The sequence below is a fragment of the Excalfactoria chinensis genome, chromosome 2 (assembly GCF_039878825.1).
Source record: "Excalfactoria chinensis isolate bCotChi1 chromosome 2, bCotChi1.hap2, whole genome shotgun sequence".
In the NCBI taxonomy this organism is placed as follows: domain Eukaryota; kingdom Metazoa; phylum Chordata; class Aves; order Galliformes; family Phasianidae; genus Excalfactoria; species Excalfactoria chinensis.
The window spans coordinates 95,637,691-95,657,896 of record NC_092826.1 but is presented as its reverse complement, the minus strand read 5'-3'; the positions used below and the strand labels follow the sequence as shown (position 1 = coordinate 95,657,896).

The window sequence follows — 20,206 nt, the reverse complement described above, 5'->3', positions numbered from 1 at the left end:
TCCAACAGCTCACCACTCTCTTGGTAAAGATCTTGCTCCTGACATCCAACCTAAATCTTCCCTCCTACAATTTAAAACCATTTCCCCATGTCCTGCCGCTATCCACCCCTGTAAGAAGTTGACTTCCCTCCTGTCTGTAGGTTCCCTTTAGGTACTGGAAGGCTGCAATGAGGTCACCCCACCTACTTCTCTTCTCCAGGCTGAACAAGCCCAATGCCTATGCTGTGGCGGATTGCATATAGCAGCCTTGGCTAATTAGAACCCAGAAACTGTCTGCAAGATGTGCTTCCACTGAGGTGTTACTGGACTTTATTTAATGCCATTAATAATGTGCAAGCGCCACTTAATGCTGGACGTGACACACCTTCAGAATGACCTGTCTTTAATCTGGACTGACCCCTTTATTTCTGAGAATGTTGTCCGTACAGCAGAGAAAAAGCTAATCAAGTACAAGAGTTTACCTTCTCTAACTGAGCTGAGACCTCCCTCAGCCACACTGGTTATCGAGGCATGAAAATTATGGCACTCATCAGCACCTTCACCACACCTGAACCATCTCTGCCACTTAAAAGCTAGTAAGAATATGTCACAAAGAACTTAAAACTAACCCCCTAAAGATAAGGTCTGCACAGTGGAATTACAAAAAAGAAAAAAAAAAAGAAAGAAAAAAAAAGAGAGAGAGAGAAAAATAACTGAGAGTTGACAGCTTCCCTAGGCAAGTCCAGGAAGGCTATGAACAAGGAGCTGGAACCCTAAGAACACCACATGAAATGAAGGGCAGTCCCAGAGCCCAAGAGGCATCTAGTCTCACTGGGAATTGGAAAAACAGGCACTGGGAAGCATCCTCAGGACAGGTGCCCTTCGAACCAGCATCCCTCCTCCTTCCTCAAAGTTACTGGGAGTGTGTAACAAGACAAAGCCTGACTTTTCTAACATGGGAACACTGGTGGAAAGACAAGATGACACCGTCATCAGAAACGCCACCAAAAACAGCTTAGTTTGCCTTAGTTCAGCAACGAGCTGCAGTTTCTTGGCATGCTGGCTGTAATTAAATCACTGTGCACCAAACAGAATCACCTCCCTTTCCTCTTCACATGATGTAAGCCTATGAACACTTTCATGCTGCTCGAAGTACAGTAAGGGTCAACTGATGGGGCACAGACATCTGTGGAACTGGGCCCTCTGCCCCTCAGCCCTCCTTTCAAGATCACTACTCCAGAGGTGGCAGGGATCCAGAGATCTAATATGTCCTGATTACTTATCTGGACACTCAATCAATCCCCATCTATTCTCTGTGCATTGTCATGTGTGGCCTGACTTCACTTTCAGCCACACATTCAGTAGCTGGATGGAGAAAGCACTTAGGACAGCAATCCCAAGTCAGCCCTCTCGTCCACAGGATGAAAAAGCCACCTCAAAACCTCAAGGATCTCACAGACCCTCCAGTGGACCCCTCATGCCATCCCAGCACAGCCACTCCGAGGACACCAGGCGCTCTCCTCCCCACTGCTCTCCCTTGGGGATCAGGGCAGATGAGATGCTGCCTCCTCTATGTTCAAGGGGCAGAGGTGAAGGACAGCAAAGGAGAACACACACCACCCTTGAAACTCAGCAGTTCTTTATTGATTGCATGTCCCTAGGCTGCTTGCGGGGTGTCAGTACACCTTGTGTCCTCTCCAGTACTGTTGGGCAACAGGCTGCCACCACTTGCAGGCAGTCAGGCAGCTGCCAAGTAGAAGGCTCTCCTGGCCTGATCCTGCCCATCCATTAGTACAAATGGATTGGAGGCATGGGATGAAGAAGGGACTGGAGTCTCCATGGCGCCTTTTGCCCAACAACCACAAGTTCTCTCTAGCAAGCACAATGGCACAGCCCTTCCCAGAAAAGGGTCCCTAAGTGCCCCCTGTCCTTCTTTCTTCAAAACTGGGGCAACTCTCAGGCCACAGGCCCCAACTCCAAACACTGCCGTGTCTGGGTTGCCATGGAACACTGGTACACTGCTGATGTCACTATCTAGTGTTCTGAGTTCTGTAACTGCCATAACAGTGGGTAGAGCAAAACCAGGAGGTGCTGCAGTTCAGAGCTCCCCACAGAATAATGGAGCCTCCTCCCAGCAAGAAGATCCACCTGATGGGGAGGAGGCAGAGGGCCATAGAACAAGATCCAGTCGTGCCCATGGAGGTGGATCCACCTCCAACAGAAGAGGAGCCCATGGAGGTGGATCCACCTCCAAATGAAGAGGAGCCAATGGAGGTGGATCCACCTCCAAATGAAGAGGAGCCAATGGAGGTGGATCCACCTCCATGTGAAGTGAAGACACAGCTCCTGAGAAGCCAAATTACCATCAGAAATTGGTGAGTGATAGATTGAAAATAGGTGACAAACTGGGTTAACCAACAAATGATTACATTTTGTATTCTGGAGAAAGCTTCGGTGATTTGTTCCTTCACAGAGAGGGAAGTGAAATCCCAACAAGATGACTTGCTAGACTCAGCCAGGAAATCAGTGGCAGAGGGGAGAATTCAGCTTGGGTTTTTCACTCATCCTCACTCCAATCAATTAAAACAGTTACCCAAATCCTCACCTAGATTCTTCTAAATAATCCCAAATGCCTACTTTCATTAGCACAGACATTGCAATTTACAATTTTTCTGCAGTACAGATGGGTTCTGCTGTGGATAACAATAATCTCTTTACCAAACAAAACCTACTGCCATTTTCTTCTGTATTAGGGATGCCAACTCCTGTACGTACCACTACACCTGTCTTGAAAAGGAGGTAATGGACTGTTTGTGTCACATCTGCAGCATGCATTAGGTTGTGATAAGGATTTTTGTGTTTGCTGTATCCAACCTCCAGAGCTTCCACAAAGGACACCAGGGCAGAAATGGGGATCTAAGAAAAGAAGCACACAGTTACAAATGAAAGAATCACATGCAATAGCTAGCATTTGGAGATCATTTTCAGAAGAGGCTCCAGAGAGCAGTTTCTATGGGTCTGTCTCATCCCCTCACAATAATGTAGCATGTATCTCTGCTTTACTACTCACATACTACGAGTATGTCATGCTTTTTTGGCTCCCAGTGTGTAACTGTATGCCTAGCATGAAACCACATTTGGGGGATTTCTAGGGAGCACACTACATGGGTGGTGGCAGCTGCATGTGTATGCTACAAGCAGCAGGGATTCTCCATTGCTTTGCACCAACTAAAATACCCTAAACCTTCATATTTCTACGACTTTCTCATCAGTTATCATCTTCAAACTTTTCTCACCAGGCGTCAGAAGATCCTGAAGGAGGCCAGGAGCCGGAGAAAGTAGGAGTCCTGCCAGAGTAAGTGTCAGCAGAGAAAGGGCAAATGGAATCTTTGGGTGGGGAGAATGGGAAACATCTCAGGGCAGTGCTCTGTGACCCAAATGTAACACTGTTCACAGTTACAAAGGAGCTGTTCAAAGTAAAAGATATGGAGTACACCTTTTACTCCACCTGAAGTAGTATTTGCATTTTGAAACCCATAGCAAGCCAATTTTTCCTTTTTGGCTTGCATGCTTGAGACTCCTCAGAATACTGGGAGAATGACACTATCATTCCCATTGCATTTCACTCTGAAACTCCACCTGCTTCATGCTGCCCTATTACAATCCAATGTTCTACTCAAATGACATTTGGTCCTGGTTGCTGCAGGAAGATTCTCTTCCCCCTTTAGGGGAAATGACAGCGACCACAAAATCTTCACAGACACCTTCAAATGCAGCTGAAATCACTGCAGTCTGAATGGAACAGAGCAGAATAAGAATGAAATAGAAGAAAATGCAAGATGGAAAAGGAGACCCATCTTGTAACTACTGACCTTGAAACGACTGATCAGATCATAGCGTGTGAGAAGTTCATAGAAAATGAATTTCAGTGCATGATCTCCACTGGCATCGTTTAGTGCAAACACATCAAATGACCACTTGTCTACATTCTGCAAGAATGAATAGAAAAGAAAGTTAATCTGATCACCCATTTCACCATTATTATTCAATTTCCAAATTGCAAAGCATAAGTGCAAAACAAATCTTAGTTTGCCTTGGTAAATGAAAGATGGTTATGGGCACTCGCATACCGGCCTGCGCTCGTATTTTCATCACCTGCTGCACAGAGAAGTGCTATAAAAAATATCTCGAGCTGCCTTGCTCCACCCAAAGAGATCTTAGATCCTTCTGACTATTGCAGCTTCCATTGTTCAGAGACAGCATGATTCCCTACAGGATTCTCTTTTTTTAAGGACATGAGTTTGTAATTATCTGTAAATATTTTATTTCATTTTTTTGAAGATGAGTGAGTTAACTGGGGCTTTTCATAGTAATGCTACACTAAGCGCTTACAATGGTATAAAAAAATGAGCTTTACAACATCAAAGTAAATATCTAAGTGCAATTGAGAGAGTTATGGTTAGCTGCAAATGCTCTGTTAATGCTGCAGGGTGCTCAGCCAAGGGACAGAAGAAGACAAGTTCAAATGCCATCTCATAAAGCTGAAGCATAACGTATAAACTCTCTTGCAGAAGGTTGAATTCCAGCTCACCTCCTACGGATGGCAGCGTGAGATAAGAGCACTCACATGTGACAACGAGGATGCCCCCCAAACACCAGGACCCTCGCTCGCCTACTCCTGCGCCCTCCTTGAACTGTTTTTATTTAGTTTCAGTAGGAAGCAGTTGCTATTGTTATAATCATATAATTATATAGTTTATATGTTTTATACGTTTTATACGTTTTATACATTTTATACGTTTATACGTTTTATAAGTTTTATAATTATATACTGTTATAATCATATAATTATATAGTAACTTACAATATACAGTATTAGAATGTAGAATAATAGAATTTACTGTTATATTTAAATATGTTATGTGTTTTACATTTAAATTTATATTTATTATATAGTTAATAATTAATTAATTAAAATTGTAATTGACCTCCAGTTCCTGTGAAGTTTAAAGCAATGTTTCAACTATACTGTTGTTCATAAATTACTGTAAAACAAACTTTTCTTGTACAAATAAAGGTTTGTGTTTCCTTATCTTTTTATGTGTTCTTGTGGCAGATAAAATGAAGTGAATGAAGGAAAGGCAAAATATTGTTCCTTTGCACCACAAAGCCATGAAGATGCTAAGTTTTACTGTAGAATACTTTAGATTTCACAGAGGGAAATATTCTTGACAACAATGACAGTAGCATTTTACTCTAAATATTAACCGAGGGGGAAATTTCCCCTTAAGGAAAAAAGGGAGCATCACACTTTGCTCAGAGAATTTGCAGTCTGTGATAATTAGAGGATTTTATGGTCTTATAAAAAGCTTTGTACAGATGTGATGTCCATGTTGGAGAGAAACTGAAAGGTAAGCAGAACTTCACAAGCACCTTGAGTGGGAGGAGAATAACTGTTGTCAATAAAGAGAGTGGGAGAAGCAAGGGATGGGAAAATTCCTGGCTACACATCTTGAGGTCACTGGCCCTGCAGCCCCAGATGAAATGTCAGAAGGTGCTCTAATGCTGCCCGTAGGCAATGTGATGGAGCTACAGCCCTAAGGTTATCTTCTATACATTTTAGTCTTACATTTGACCTTAACTCCACTTCTTGGGCGAACCAAGAGATAGATCAACAGCAGTGCTTCCCAGATGTTCAGTCCATTTGCCTTTCCATTGGTTAACCTTAGAGCCTTGATTTGTTTTATCAGCTGTCTGATTTAGAGACAGCTGATTTTCTGTTCAACATCAGTGATTGTGCTGAGGCCTCCAGCACAAGAAAGCTGCAGTGCTCTTGAAATGGGTCTAGAGGAGGGCCACTAAGATGATCAGAGTGCTGGAGCACCTCTCCTATGAAGAAAGGTTGAGAGAACTGGGCTTGTTTAGCTTGGAACCTTCAAGGTTCAGCATTTTCAAGTTCTGAACTCTATTTTTTCTTTCACTCTAAGAATATTCCCGCAGAGCAGTAAACTATGAATGGACCTGAGGTTGATTAAACATCATAAAGAAGGAAAGGGCAAGTTCAAACACTCCCTTCCCCATGTAAAACGTCACAGTGTTTCCCTGATGCTTTGCAAAGACACCTCAGTCTTCTCCATACATCACCTTTTTGTTGGACTTACCTTTAACACTCCAATTACAGCTGGTGGGTAGCTCAAACCGACCATATTGGACGTCCGCCTGTACATTCTACCAAGAGAAAATAGATAACACAACATATAAATAAACTTATACTAGACAACAATGAATGTTACAGGAGATCTTGTATAGGCCAACAAATGAACTTGAAGTACAATGATTTTTCTTCCTTCTTCCTAGCCTGTGCACATGCTCTCTATACCACCTCTCACCTTAGAGCCTTGCTCAAGGCCATACAATTCCCAGTATCTCATACCTTGGTCCCCAGGCTGGAGATAAGGATGAATCTGTTAATACCAGATCTTCACCAGAGGCAAAGTCTGCACTCAAATAAACAAGATGCTCCCCATTTTCCACTGCAGCAAACCATACTGCCCTTCCAGTTTCTGTTCTTCTTGCTTGTCCAGCACACAAGCTCATCCTCAGTTTACCTCAGAAATCATCTGCAGTTTGCAAGGCATCATCTGCAGTTCAGTACCACTATTACTTCTCTCTCTCTCTCTCTTTTTAAAATCAGTTCAAAATTTTTAGGTGTTCTTTGTTTGTGTACGAGAAGGACGAAGGACATAACATTGGCAACCATACTGAAGAATGCACTGAACTACATACAGGAATTTATATTTGTTTTCAGGCCATTCTGTTTTTAATAGGCTATGTGAATTCACAGACACCCGCTGTTAAAACACCTTTCCACATCTCACAGTTTTGCACTTCAGAAACACAGGAGTCAAAAGAGAGGATGGAAAGCTTTCTTCTCCCATCTGACATGATCCTGTGTGAAGTCCTTCACTTCCCTTTCACGTTCTGCTCTCAAACACAAATGTCATGCACCTTTAAAGAACTCTCCCACTGCCTAAATCACATAATTTCTTACCCCCTCTGCCAGGACACTGCACTTTTCAGACAGTTCAGGCAAAGGCCCTCTGCCTTAGCTTAGGAGAGCAACAGCCCTTCTCTGATGCCATTTTCCATCTGAATGTTTCCTCTTTCATTTCACAGTTATTCAAACCCACTGGGTAACAGCCTCTGACTACCAGCTTTCTGCCACTCGTTTATATCCTTCTCAAGCAAGTCCTTCACTGAGAGTGAGGGTTAATCCACTAACAGCCTGTCAAACGTGGGAGGAATACTTCCCAGGGAGAAAGGACAGCTAATGCTGTCCTGTTAGCCTTACCATTATTGCAGCCACTCTTAGCACACATGCAGCGATTTCTTGAGTTTTCAGGTATGAGATTAAATAAGAAGAGCAATTTTAAAAAGTCAGCAATCAGCAAGTGGAAGGAGTCCCTGTGCGCCTGTGTGGTCTGTGATCCACTGTGTGATACACCCATCCTCCTATGCAGAGAACTGCTAGGCTGTCAGCACAGTTCTGATCAGCAACAATAGGTGTCATGGAAGTCCCAGCCAGAACTCACATTCCTGACTTGAGTTTTGCTGTAGACATCTGGCACTGGCTGTCTGAAGTCTGCTGGCTGCTCCCCACTTACCAGCCCTCCTGCTAGCTCCAAGGAAACATCGGGGAAGAGTGGTTACTCAGGAAGAAAAGGTAGGAACGGAAATGAGTCCAAAGTTAGATGACTAAAAGTTTTAGAGTTCAGAAAGTGAAATTAGTTTTAGCAGTATGTTCTGATGCAAGTTGTGACTGAAAAAGCTGAGAAAACTCAATGGATTTTTTATTTTTTTTTGCCTCCCCTTTCGATCTCCAAACTTTTCACATCAGTCTCCGTCTATACATTTGCTATATGATTCAGGACAGTAACACCATGACACAGGATATTCTTCATTTAAAACAACAACAACAACAACAACAAAATCAACCAAACAGAAGGACAACAGAAGCCAAAAGGCAAGGTAGGGCCTAAACCAAACTGACTGCACTCTAAAAACTTTGAGTCCCAACCTAGGACTACACAGGGATGTCAAAATTATTTCACCTGTGCTATTACATCTGTATGACGCTAAAAACAGATCTGTATGTGCTGCTCCAGGTTGCACTCTACTAGAAGTTGTTTGCCAACCAGATCTTTGTAGAAACAACTTTAGAATCATATTAGAGACCTCTTCACTCTATACTGCAGGTGCAAATGGCAGTGTGCACGAGCAGCTAATAGAACAAAGTCATTATATGTTCCTTTACCTTTCCACAAATATCCCTGCTTGTACTGCATGGACAATGCTCCTGAACCGGGGTTTCTCCTCTGTCCTTTTGAGCATCATCCCTAGTTATAGTCTGGCAATTTGGCATTTACTGTTTTTTACCCAAGAGCTACGTGACCAACTAAAAAGTAATTCGTCATTTGTCCAATTCAGTAAATAGGCGGTTTGTAGTGGTTCTGGGAAGCAGTGCGATGGATCATTTCTCATAGTTTTCATCTCTCTCACTGTATTCAGTGAAATTGTTAACCCATGGATGTCTAACATTTGTCTTGCCTGGGATACACTGGGTGGAGAGGAATTGTCTTGGTCTGCATATAAAATATGTAGGCTGATCCAAAGATTTGGATCCTCGTATTTATTTCCATGGAAACTACAACAGAATCACAGAATCACAAGGTTGGAAAGGATCTACAAGATCATCTAGACCAACCGTCCCCCATTACCATTGCTACCACAAGCCGCTAAACATATCTTGTAGCTCCTCATCCAGACTCCTCCTGAACATTGCCAGGGATGGCGACTCCTCCACCTCCCTGGGCAGCCATTCCAGTGCCTGGCCTCTCTGAGAGAAAAAGCTCCTTATTATGTCTAATCTGAACCTCCTCTGGTGCAACTTGCAGCCATTTCCTCGGGTCCTGTTTGTTGCCTGGGAGAAGAGGCCAAGCCACTCCTCATCACAGCCTCCCTTCAGGAAGTTGTAGAGTGCAATGAGGTCCCCCTTGAGCCTCCTCTTCTCCAAACTAAATAATCCCAGCTCCCTCAGCCATTCCTCATAAGACTTGTGCTCCAGATTCCTCATGAGTTTCGTTGCCCTCCTCTGGACACGCTTCAGGGCCTTGATGTCTGTCTTGTAGTGAGAGGCCCAAAACTGAACACAATACTGGAGGTGCAGCCTCACCAGTGCTGAGTACAGGGGGATTTTCACCTCTGCTCCTGCTGGACACACTATTTCTTATACAGGCCAGGATGCCATTGGCCCTTTTGGCCACCTGGGCAAACTGTCAGCTCATGCTCAGGAAAGCATCAACCAACACCCCCAGGTCCCTTTCCTCTTCACAGTCATCCAGCCACTCAACCCTAAGCCTATAGCGCTGCATGGGGTTAGTGTGGCCAAAGTGCAGGACCCGGCACTTGTCCTTGTTGAACCTCATCCTATTAACCTCAGCCCAGCAATACAACTTATCTAGATCACTTTTCAGGACCTCCCTGCTCTCAGGCAGATCGACATCGCCTCCCAACTTGGTGTCATCTGCAAACTTACTGAGGGTAAACTCAATCCCCTAATCAAGATAATTAGTAAAGACATTAAACAAGATGGGCTGCAGTACTGACCCCTGGGGGACATCGCATTTAATGGGTCAGCAGCTGGACTTAACTCCATTAACCACTACCTGTTTGGCATGGCTCCTTAGCCAATTCCTTACCCAAAGAAGGGTATACCTGTCCAGGCCATGGGCAGCCAGGTTTCCCCAGGAGAATACTGTGAGAGACCGTGTCAAAGGCTTTGCTGAAGTCTAGGAAGACTACATCAACAGCCTTTCCCCTGTCTACCAGTCTGGTTACCCAGTCATAAAAGGGCAAGCACAACCTGCCCTTCATGAACCTGTGCTGGTTGGGCCTGATCCCCTGGACGCCATACACGTGCCGTGTGATCTCACCCAAGATGATTTGCTCCATAAGTTTCCCCAGTACCGAGGTCAGGCTGACAGGCCTGTAGTTCCCCAGATTCTCCTTACAGCCCTTCTTGTGGATGGGAGGCACATCAGCAAGCCTCCTGTCATCCAAGCAGATACAAAGAGCACAATAACATGATGTGATAGAGTCAATTCTCAGCTACAAATCACTGTTTTTCAGCATGGTCACCACCATTATTATCTGTGCATTTTCACCCACAAAATATCTGCACAATGTTGTGTGACTGCATACTGTCTCTGGGCTGCACCGCTTGGCAAGGTAGAACTGCTGCCATGATAGCATGGGGCAGAGGGCGGCCGCAGAGCTGGCTGGGCTGGGACACAGGTGGGACACGGCTGCTGTAACCACTTCTGACTGCCACTCAGGGAGGGGCTGTCATTAAATTAAACAGAAATGTTTTGCTTTAGTTACGTGCTTGTCCTGACAAATGCTAATACATGTTCTCAGTTCAAGGCAGTTTTCTCCGCCAACCGGTTAGTTGTTGAGAGGAAGTAAAATATTTTGAGAGTTATAATTCTGTAGAATGTTCATGTTTACCTCCAGTCGTCTTTTGAGAGATTAGATAAAATATTCATCTCTTCATCATCTTGTAAAAGACGATATGCTGCACTAACATGGTGATTTTCAAGTACAGACCGGTCATTATACAGAATGGCTGAGTCTGACCTAGGATTAAAAAGGAAACAAGGAAGGTTACGTTTCTTCCTTATCTAACGTGTCTTATATTCAAAAGCTTTTCTTTGCTCACATACAGAGGTTAGTTCCTATAGCACAGATATAAGCATTTTGAGAGTGCTTGTGACGCTTCATTCATTGTTGTTATTCATTAAAAGAAAACTAAAGATGAAAATTCACCACAAAATCTATTTCATCTGCTGAGACTCACCTCGTCTTACATTACATCAGAAAAGGATACTGAGAGCTTCCTAACTGAGAGAGATAATGTACATTTAGGGCTGAATCACAAAGTTCCTTTCCAGTTCTTGTGTATATTGCTCTCAAACTGAAGCCTGAGTGTAGCTGAGTAAGAAATTGTGAGGTGTGTTCTTATATTGTTCCCAGAATAGCAAATTGGCTGTAAGCAAGACATGACTGAGCTGCTTTCAGTTATCCGTGCACCTAGCGATGCTGTACAGAAAGGCAAAACCCAGTGGGATAGTAGAAAACCAAAGGTATTTTACTCCTTATTTTAGGCTCCGTGTGGTAGATCTGAAATTGCTGGATAGTTCAATTGTTCTGAAGACAAAGTGGTTGCTCAAAGGTAATGGCAAGAGAGAATGAGTAAGATTCATTATAGTCCTCTGTCAGTCTTGCTTCCCAGTGAGCAGTGTAAATTTTTCTCCCTCACCATTTTAGATCCTCTGTTGTTCAATGCCACAAAGAAGGCACTATAACTGAACTTTTCTGTAGCTGTTTTCTACTTTGGAAATAGAGCAGATCTCTCATTCTTGCATATAAGAAGCTGTAAGAAGGGGGAGTCTGGCTTATCCTAGAACGCAGACAGAAATTTCTTCCAGCATTCCAAAACCTTCTTGAGCAAATGTGTGATCTCTCATAGGAGCCTTTGTATATCTGCAATACATAGCAGGATTCAGCTACCATACTCCAGATGTCTAATTTAGGGTATGCTGCAGTGCATCTTAGAAGTGTCCAAGTACGCTATGTCAGTCAAGGACACCTAGACAGTTTGTCAGTGCTACCTGTAGACTTACACCGTCAAAATAATACACAGACATTAGACGCCCAATTATCACTGAAGCCAGACGTTTTACAATATTTGCACACTCTCAAATGTTGCCATTTTCTTTGTACCTCTCTTCCATCAATCTCAAAAGCCCTACACAAGACTCTGAGATCAACAATAATGCCAGTCCAGTACAGTCTGCGACCAGCTGACTGCTCTCCAGGAATTTACAAAGATTTAAGATGTGAGCGCAATGACTTATTCCCAAACAGGTAGTGCTAAACATATCCTCTTGCGGCTGATATGTTTTTCCAGTAAGAACAGTATATGTTGTGCTGGTGTATACTGACAAATACAGATACTGGTGAACCTTTGAATTATAACATTTCCTTAAAAATATATCTTTGATGAAATACATCAATCTGCATAACAAGTAGCCTTCAGCAATTTTGCACAGAAATATCTTGGGGTCTTCCTTTTTCCTGATATGATACAGTGGTCAGCAATCTATAATACAGGCATACAGTTGGAAACTGTTGAGTAAGAAAAAATTAAATGTTATGTAGGGAAGTGACCTTTTCTCCTGCATCACTTGAGGGCAAAAACTTCCTCATTCTTCTATGTGGATGTGCTGTTATTTTCCAAAAACTTCCCCAACCACTCATGATTTATGATGGCCTTACCGTGTTTGGATGTGAAAATTGTTGGTGGTTCCTGTGTGTTCATAATCATGGATAGCAGCTGCGAAGATCATAGCGAAGATCTCCAGCTCTGTCAGCCAGTGCTGAAAAGAAATTACAGAGCAATCAGATCATTTTCCCAGGCATTCAGGCTTTTGTCTTTTAAGGCAAGTTATCCCCCGCTGACAGGCAGTGCTGCACATCCTTGCCTTTCCCCTGCAGCCTGCCAGCTGTCTTAAAGCAAATTTCTCTGGCTGATACACCGAAGCTGAATCAGTGCTTTTCCTGACGCTTCATCTAAATAAACTGAACTTCAGCAAAGCAGCTTCAAGAACAAAAAAAAAAAAAACAACAAACAGGTTTAAATCATAGAGAGGGGAAATGATTGCCCTTCTTAAAGAATGATGTGTGAGGAAGAAAGAGAGGAAAATCCCAGGAAGAAAGAAGTAAAATCACAAGAATACCCATCTTTTTCAATGACTTACTAGTACATGCGCACGTGTGCGCATACCACCAAGCTATGTATTTTCAGCTTGGTTCAATTTTGTAACAGAGCCTCAAATACAAAAAAAATGTCACCAATTTCCACTAATCAGCGGAGTTTTTGTCACTCCCTGAACCATAAGGAGCACAAGAAACATCGTCTCACAAGAGACATATCTTGTTCTTCGTGATTCATAGAAATAGCTGATAAAGTCCTGAGATTGTTCTTGGTCTTTTTGCCCCTAATTGCCTAGTCAAAGTCATATTTTCAATGTGATTGTCACTTTTGACTTTGATTTCTAAATCAATCAGATGCTTTTAATAATTTCCAGAACTAGCAGAGCAAATTCTCTGTGTCTTGCATGGAAGCGTGCATGAAGAAAAAGAAAAGCTCGGTCACTGAATTCCCTCACAGAGAAAAAATGGCACCCACTGACATTCATCAACACTTCCTGAACACTTACAGGGATGAAACAGGGAATGTGAGCACAGTGAGGCAATGGGTGGTGCGTGTTTCAGCAGTGGCAACAGTGGGTCACCTCCGCTGGAGCAGATTTTGCTGAGCAAAGCATGCAGACTCTCCTTCTCTGCTGGTGAAAATGCACAGTTAATGATGGTGGGCACTGTGTTGAAAAGCAGCGCTTTGTAGCTCAGAATTTTCTGCATTGAACAGTGTTACTGTGCTCTTTGTAGCTGTTAGCATTTCCATGAAAACAAGTAGGAGTCATTACTTATGGAGGGACCTACAGAATACTAAGGAGGTAGATGATACCTCTGATAGAGGTCTATGCACCTCCCTGACATTTCAAAAGATGCATCCCAGCAGCAGTTGACTTTGAAAAGTGGGTGCGCACAGGTAATTGACCAGATATCGGTAAGCACATGAAAGAAAATGAAGATCTCAAAATAATTGAAGACAAATATTTAGTGGGTTTTTCTGCTTCTGCTTCTCTGCGACTGGAATCTGGGATACACAAGGCTGTTAATCTTGCTCTGACTTAGCACTCAAAAACTGGAAAACTGTTTCTGGAATTCTCTTTCAAGTTGACAGAACCATAAAATGGCTTGGGTTGGAAGGGACCACAAGGATCGTCAAGCTCCAACCCCCCTGCCACAAACAGAGTGGCCAGCCTCAACATCTAATACTAGACCAAGCAGCCCAAGGCCCATCCAACCTGGCCTTGATCACCTCCAGGCTTGGGGCATCCACAGCCTCTCTGGGCAGCCTGTTCCAACAGCTCACCACTCTCTTGGTAAAGAACTTGCTCCTGACATCCAACCTAAATCTTCCCTCCTACAATTTAAAACCATTTACCCATGTCCTGCCACTATCCACCCCTGTAAGAAGTTGACTTCCCTCCTGTCTGTAGGTTCCCTTTAGGTACTGGAAGGCTGCAATGAGGTCACCCCACCTACTTCTCTTCTCCAGGCTGAACAAGCCCAATGCCTATGCTGTGGCGGATTGCATATAGCAGCCTTGGCTAATTAGAACCCAGAAACTGTCTGCAAGATGTGCTTCCACTGAGGTGTTACTGGACTTTATTCAATGCCATTAATAATGTGCAAGCGCCACTTAATGCTGGACGTGACACAACTTCAGAATGACCTGTCTTTAATCTAGACTGACCCCTTTATTTCTGAGAATGTTGTCCGTACAGCAGAGAAAAAGCTAATCAAGTAAAAGAGTTTACCTTCTCTAACTGAGCTGAGACCTCCCTCAGCCACACTGGTTATCGAGGCATGAAAATTATGGCACTCATCAGCACCTTCACCACACCTGAACCATCTCTGCCACTTAAAAGCTAGTAAGAATATGCCACAAAGAACTGAAAACTAACCCCCTAAAGATAAGGTCTGCACAGTGGAATTACAAAAAAAAAAAAAAAAATATAGAAAGAAAAAAAGAGAGAGACAGAGAGACAGAGAGAGAAAAATAACTGAGAGTTGACAGCTTCCCTAGGCAAGTCCATGAAGGCTATGAACAAGGAGCTGGAACCCTAAGAACACCACATGAAATGAAGGGCAGTCCCAGAGCCCAAGAGGCATCTAGTCTCACTGGGAATTGGAAAAACAGGCACTGGGAAGCATCCTCAGGACAGGTGCCCTTCGAACCAGCATCCCTCCTCCTTCCTCAAAGTTACTGGGAGTGTGTAACAAGACAAAGCCTGACTTTTCTAACATGGGAACAGTGGTGGAAAGACAAGATGACACCGTCATCAGAAACGCCACCAAAAACAGCTTAGTTTGCCTTAGTTCAGCAACGAGCTGCAGTTTCTTGGCATGCTGGCTGTAATTAAATCACTGTGCACCAAACAGAATCACCTCCCTTTCCTCTTCACATGATGTAAGCCTATGAACACTTTCATGCTGCTTGAAGTACAGTAAGGGTCAGCTGATGGGGCACAGACATCTGTGGAACTGGGCCCTCTGCCCCTCAGCCCTCCTTTCAAGATCACTACTCCAGAGGTGGCAGGGATCCAGAGATCTAATATGTCCTGATTACTTATCTGGACACTCAGTCAATCCCCATCTATTCTCTGTGCATTGTCATGTGTGGCCTGACTTCACTTTCAGCCACACATTCAGGAGCTGGATGGAGAAAACACTTAGGACAGCAATCCCAAGTCAGCCCTCTCATCCTCAGAATGAAAAAGCCACCTCAAAACCTCAAGGATCTCACAGACCCTCCAGTGGACCCCTCATGCCATCCCAGCACAGCCAATTAGAAGACACCAGGTGCTCTCCTCCCCACTGCTCTCCCTTGGGGATCAGGGCAGATGAGATGCTGCCTCCTCTATGTTCAAGGGGCAGAGTTGAAGGACAGCAAAGGAGAACTCACACCACCCTTGAAACTCAGCAGTTCTTTATTGATTGCATGTCCCTAGGCTGCTTGCGGGGTGTCAGTACACCTTGTGTCCTCTCCAGTACTGTTGGGCAACAGACTGCCACCACTTGCAGGCAGCCAGGCAGCTGCCAAGTAGAAGGCTCTCCTGGCCAGATCCTGCCCATCCATCAGTACAAATGGATTGGAGGCATGGGATGAAGAAGGGACTGGAGTCTCCATGGCGCCTTTTGCCCAACAACCACAAGTTCTCTCTAGCAAGCACAATGGCACAGCCCTTCCCAGAAAAGGGTCCCTAAGTGCCCCCTGTCCTTCTTTCTTCAAAACTGGGGCAACTCTCAGGCCACAGGCCCCAACTCCAAACACTGCCGTGTCTGGGTTGCCATGGAATACTGGTACACTGCTGATGTCACTATCTAGTGTTCCGAGTTCTGCAACCGCCATAACAGTGGGTAGAGCAAAACAAGCTGGTGCTGCAGTTCAGAGCTCCCCACACAGTAATGGTGCCTCCTCCCAGCAAGAAGATCCACCTGATGGGGAGGAGGCAGAGGGCCATAGAACAAGATCCAGTGGAGCCCATGGAGGTGGATCCACCTCAAATAGAAGATGAACCCATGGAGGTGGATCCACCTCCAAATGAAGAGGAGCCCATGGAGGTGGATCCACCTCCAAATGAAGAGGAGCCAATGGAGGTGGATCCACCTCCACGTCAAGTGAAGACACAGCTCCTGAGAAGCCAAATTACCATCAGAAATTGGTGAGTGATAGATTGAAAATAGGTGACAAACTGGGTTAATCAACAAATGATTACATTTTGTATTCTGGAGAAAGCTTAGGTGATTTGTTCCTTCACAGAGAGGGAAGTGAAATCCCAACAAGATGACTTGCTAGACTCAGCCAGGAAATCAGTGGCAGAGGGGAGAATTCAGCTTGGGTTTTTCACTCATCCTCACTCCAATCAATTAAAACAGTTACCCAAATCCTCACCTAGATTCTTCTAAATAATCCCAAATGCCTACTTTCATTAGCACAGACATTGCAATTTACAATTTTTCTGCAGTACAGATGGGTTCTGCTGTGGATAACAATAATCTCTTTACCAAACAAAACCTACTGCCATTTCCTTCTGTATTAGGGATGCCAACTCCTGTACGTACCACGACACCTGTCTTGAAAAGGAGGTAATGGACTGTTTGTGTCACATCTGCAGCATGCATTAGGTTGTGATAAGGATTTTTGTGTTTGCTGTATCCAACCTCCAGAGCTTCCACAAAGGACACCAGGGCAGAAATGGGGATCTAAGAAAAGAAGCACACAGTTACAAATGAAAGAATCACATGTAATAGCTAGCATTTGGAGATCATTTTCAGAAGAGGCTCCAGAGAGCAGTTTCTACGGTTCTGTCTCATCCCCTCACAATAATGTAGCATGTATCTCTGCTTTACTACTCACATTCCGGAGTTTGTAATGAAATGCAGCTCGTAGATAGTCTGTAATACTCTACAATGAGGAGTGTTGTATATTGTACTTTTGGTTTTTTACTACCAAATCCTGACTTCCCATACTATGAGTTTGTCATTCTTTTTTGGCTCCCAGAGTGTAACTGTATGCCTAACATGAAACCACATTTGGGGGATTTCTAGGGAGCACACTACATGGGTGGTGGCAGCTGCAAGTGTATGCAGCAAGCAGCAGGGATTCTCCATTGCTTTGCACCAACTACAATACCCTAAACCTTCATATTTCTACAGTCAGAGTTGCACAGCCATTTCCCTCTTGAGTATGTATCCTGGGGCAATGCATTTCTCATCACTTATCATCTTCAAACTTTTCTCACCAGGCGACAGAAGATCCTGAAGGAGGCCAGGAGTCGGAGAAAGTAGGAGTCCTGCCAGAGTAAGTGTCAGCAGAGAAAGGGCAAATGGAATCTTTGGGTGGGGAGAATGGGAAACATCTCAGGGCAATGCTCTGTGACCCAAATGTAACACTGTTCACAGTTACAAAGGAGCTGTTCAAAGTAAAAGATATGGAGTACACCTTTTACTCCAACTGAAGTAGTATTTGCATTTTGAAACCCATAGCAAGCCAATTTGTCATTTTTGGCTTGCATGCTTGAGACTCCTCAGAATACTGGGAGAATGACACTATCATTCCCATTGCATTTCACTCTGGAACTCCACCTGCTTCATGCTGCCCTATTACAATCAAATGTTCTACTCAAATGACATTTGGTCCTGGTTGCTGCAGGAAGATTCTCTTCCCCCTTTAGGGGAAATGACAGCGACCACAAAATCTTCACAGACACCTTCAAATGCAGCTGAAATCACTGCAGTCTGAATGGAACAGAGCAGAATAAGAATGAAATAGAAGAAAATGCAAGATGGAAAAGGAGACCCATCTTGTAACTACTGACCTTGAAACGACTGATCAGATCTTAGCGTGTGAGAAGTTCATAGAAAATGAATTTCAGTGCATGATCTCCACTGGCATCGTTTAGTGCAAACACATCAAATGACCACTTGTCTACATTCTGCAAGAATGAATAGAAAAGAATGTTAATCTGATCACCCATTTCACCATTATTATTCAATTTCCAAATTGCAAAGCATAAGTGCAAAACAAATCTTAGTTTGCCTTGGTAAATGAAAGATGGTTATGGGCACTCGCATACCGGCCTGTGCTCGTATTTTCATCACCTGCTGCACAGAGAAGTGCTATAAAAAATATCTCGAGCTGCCTTGCTCCACCCAAAGAGATCTTAGATCCTTCTGACTATTGCAGCTTCCATGGTTCAGAGACAGCATGATTCCCTACAGGATTCTCTTTTTTTAAGGACATGAGTTTGTAATTATCTGTAAATATTTTATTTTATTTTTTTAAAGATGAGTTAACTGGGGCTTTTCATAGTAATGCTACATTAAGCGCTTACAATGGTATAAAAAAAATGAGCTTTACAACATCAAAGTAAATATCTAAGTGCAATTGAGAGCGTTACAGTTAGCTGCAAATGCTCTATTAATGCTGCAGGGTGCTCAGCCAAGGGACAGAAGAAGACAAGTTCAAATGCCATCTCATAAAGCTGAAGCATAACGTATAAACTCTCTTGCAGAAGGTTGAATTCCAGCTCACCTCCTACGGATGGCAGCGTGAGATAAGAGCACTCACATGTGACAACGAGGATGTCCCCCAAACACCAGGACCCTCGCTCGCCTACTCCTGCGCCCTCCTTGAACTGTTTTTATTTAATTTCAGTAGGAAGCAGTAGCTATTGTTATAATTATATAATTATATAGTTTATATGTTTTATACGTTTTATACGTTTCATACATTTTATACGTTTATACGTTTTATAAGTTTTATAATTATATACTGTTATAATCATATAATTATATAGTAACTTACAATATTCAATATTAGAATGTAGAATAATAGAATTTACTGTTATATTTAAATATGTTATGTGTTTTATATTTAAATTTATATTTATTATATAGTTAATAATTAATTAATTAAAATAGTAATTGACCTCCAGTTCCTGTGAAGTTTAAAGCAATGTCTCAACTATACTGTTGTTCAGAATTTACTTTAAGACAATCTGACCACTACTTCCTATGAATTCTAAAGCAATGTTTCAACTATACTGTTGTTCAGAAATTACTGTAAAACAATCTTTTCTTGTACAAATAAAGGTTTGTGTTTCCTTATCTTTTTATTGTGGTAATGTTGTGTTCTTGTGGCAGATAAAATGAAGTGAATGAAGGAAAGGCAAAATATTGTTCCTTTGCACCACAAAGCCATGAAGATGCTAAGTTTTACTGTAGAATAATTTAGATTTCACAGAGGGAAATATTCTTGACAACAATGACAGTAGCATTTTACTCTAAATATTAACCGAGGGGGAAATTTCCCCTTAAGGAAAAAAGGGAGTATCACACTTTGCTCAGAGAATTTGCAGTCTGTGATAATTAGAGGATTTTATGGTCTTATGAAAAGCTTTGCACAGATGTAACGTCCATGTTGGAGAGAAACTGAAAGGTAAGCAGAACTTCACAAGCACCTTGAGTGGGAGGAGAATAACTGTTGTCAATAAAGAGAGTGGGAGAAGCAAGGGATGGGAAAATTCCTGGCTACACATCTCGAGGTCACTGGCCCTGCAGCCCCAGATGAAATGTCAGAAGGTGCTCTAATGCTGCCCGTAGGCAATGTGATGGAGCTACAGCCCTAAGGTTATCTTCTATACATTTTAGTCTGACATTTGACCTTCACTCCACTTCTTGGGCGAAACAAGAAATCAACAGCAGTGCTTCCCAGATGTTCAGTCCATTTGCCTTTCCGTCTGTTAACCTTAGAGCCTTGATTTGTTTTATCAGCTGTCTGATTTAGAGACAGCTGATTTTCTGTTCAACATCAGTGACCGTGCTGAGGCCCCCAGCACAAGAAAGATGCAGTGCTCTTGGAATGGGTCTAGAGGAGGGCCACTAAGATGATCAGAGGGCTGGAGCACCTCTC

At 43.2% G+C, this 20,206-nt stretch overlaps 1 protein-coding gene and 1 pseudogene across 1 annotated transcript; both read right to left on the bottom strand.

The window, feature by feature from the left end:
* Positions 1-2,640: 2,640 nt before the first annotated feature.
* Positions 2,641-8,373, bottom strand: LOC140247912 (dual specificity calcium/calmodulin-dependent 3',5'-cyclic nucleotide phosphodiesterase 1C-like). Its single transcript, XM_072328111.1, has 4 exons — positions 8,294-8,373; positions 6,141-6,207; positions 3,852-3,968; positions 2,641-2,895 (listed from the first exon to the last, which is right to left on the bottom strand). The coding sequence occupies exons 1-4, from the start codon at positions 8,371-8,373 to the stop codon at positions 2,641-2,643; spliced, it is 519 nt and encodes a 172-aa protein (XP_072184212.1).
* Positions 8,374-10,541: 2,168 nt separating this feature from the next.
* LOC140247911 (dual specificity calcium/calmodulin-dependent 3',5'-cyclic nucleotide phosphodiesterase 1C-like) overlaps positions 10,542-20,206 on the bottom strand; it is a 37,166-nt pseudogene continuing 27,501 nt past the window's right edge.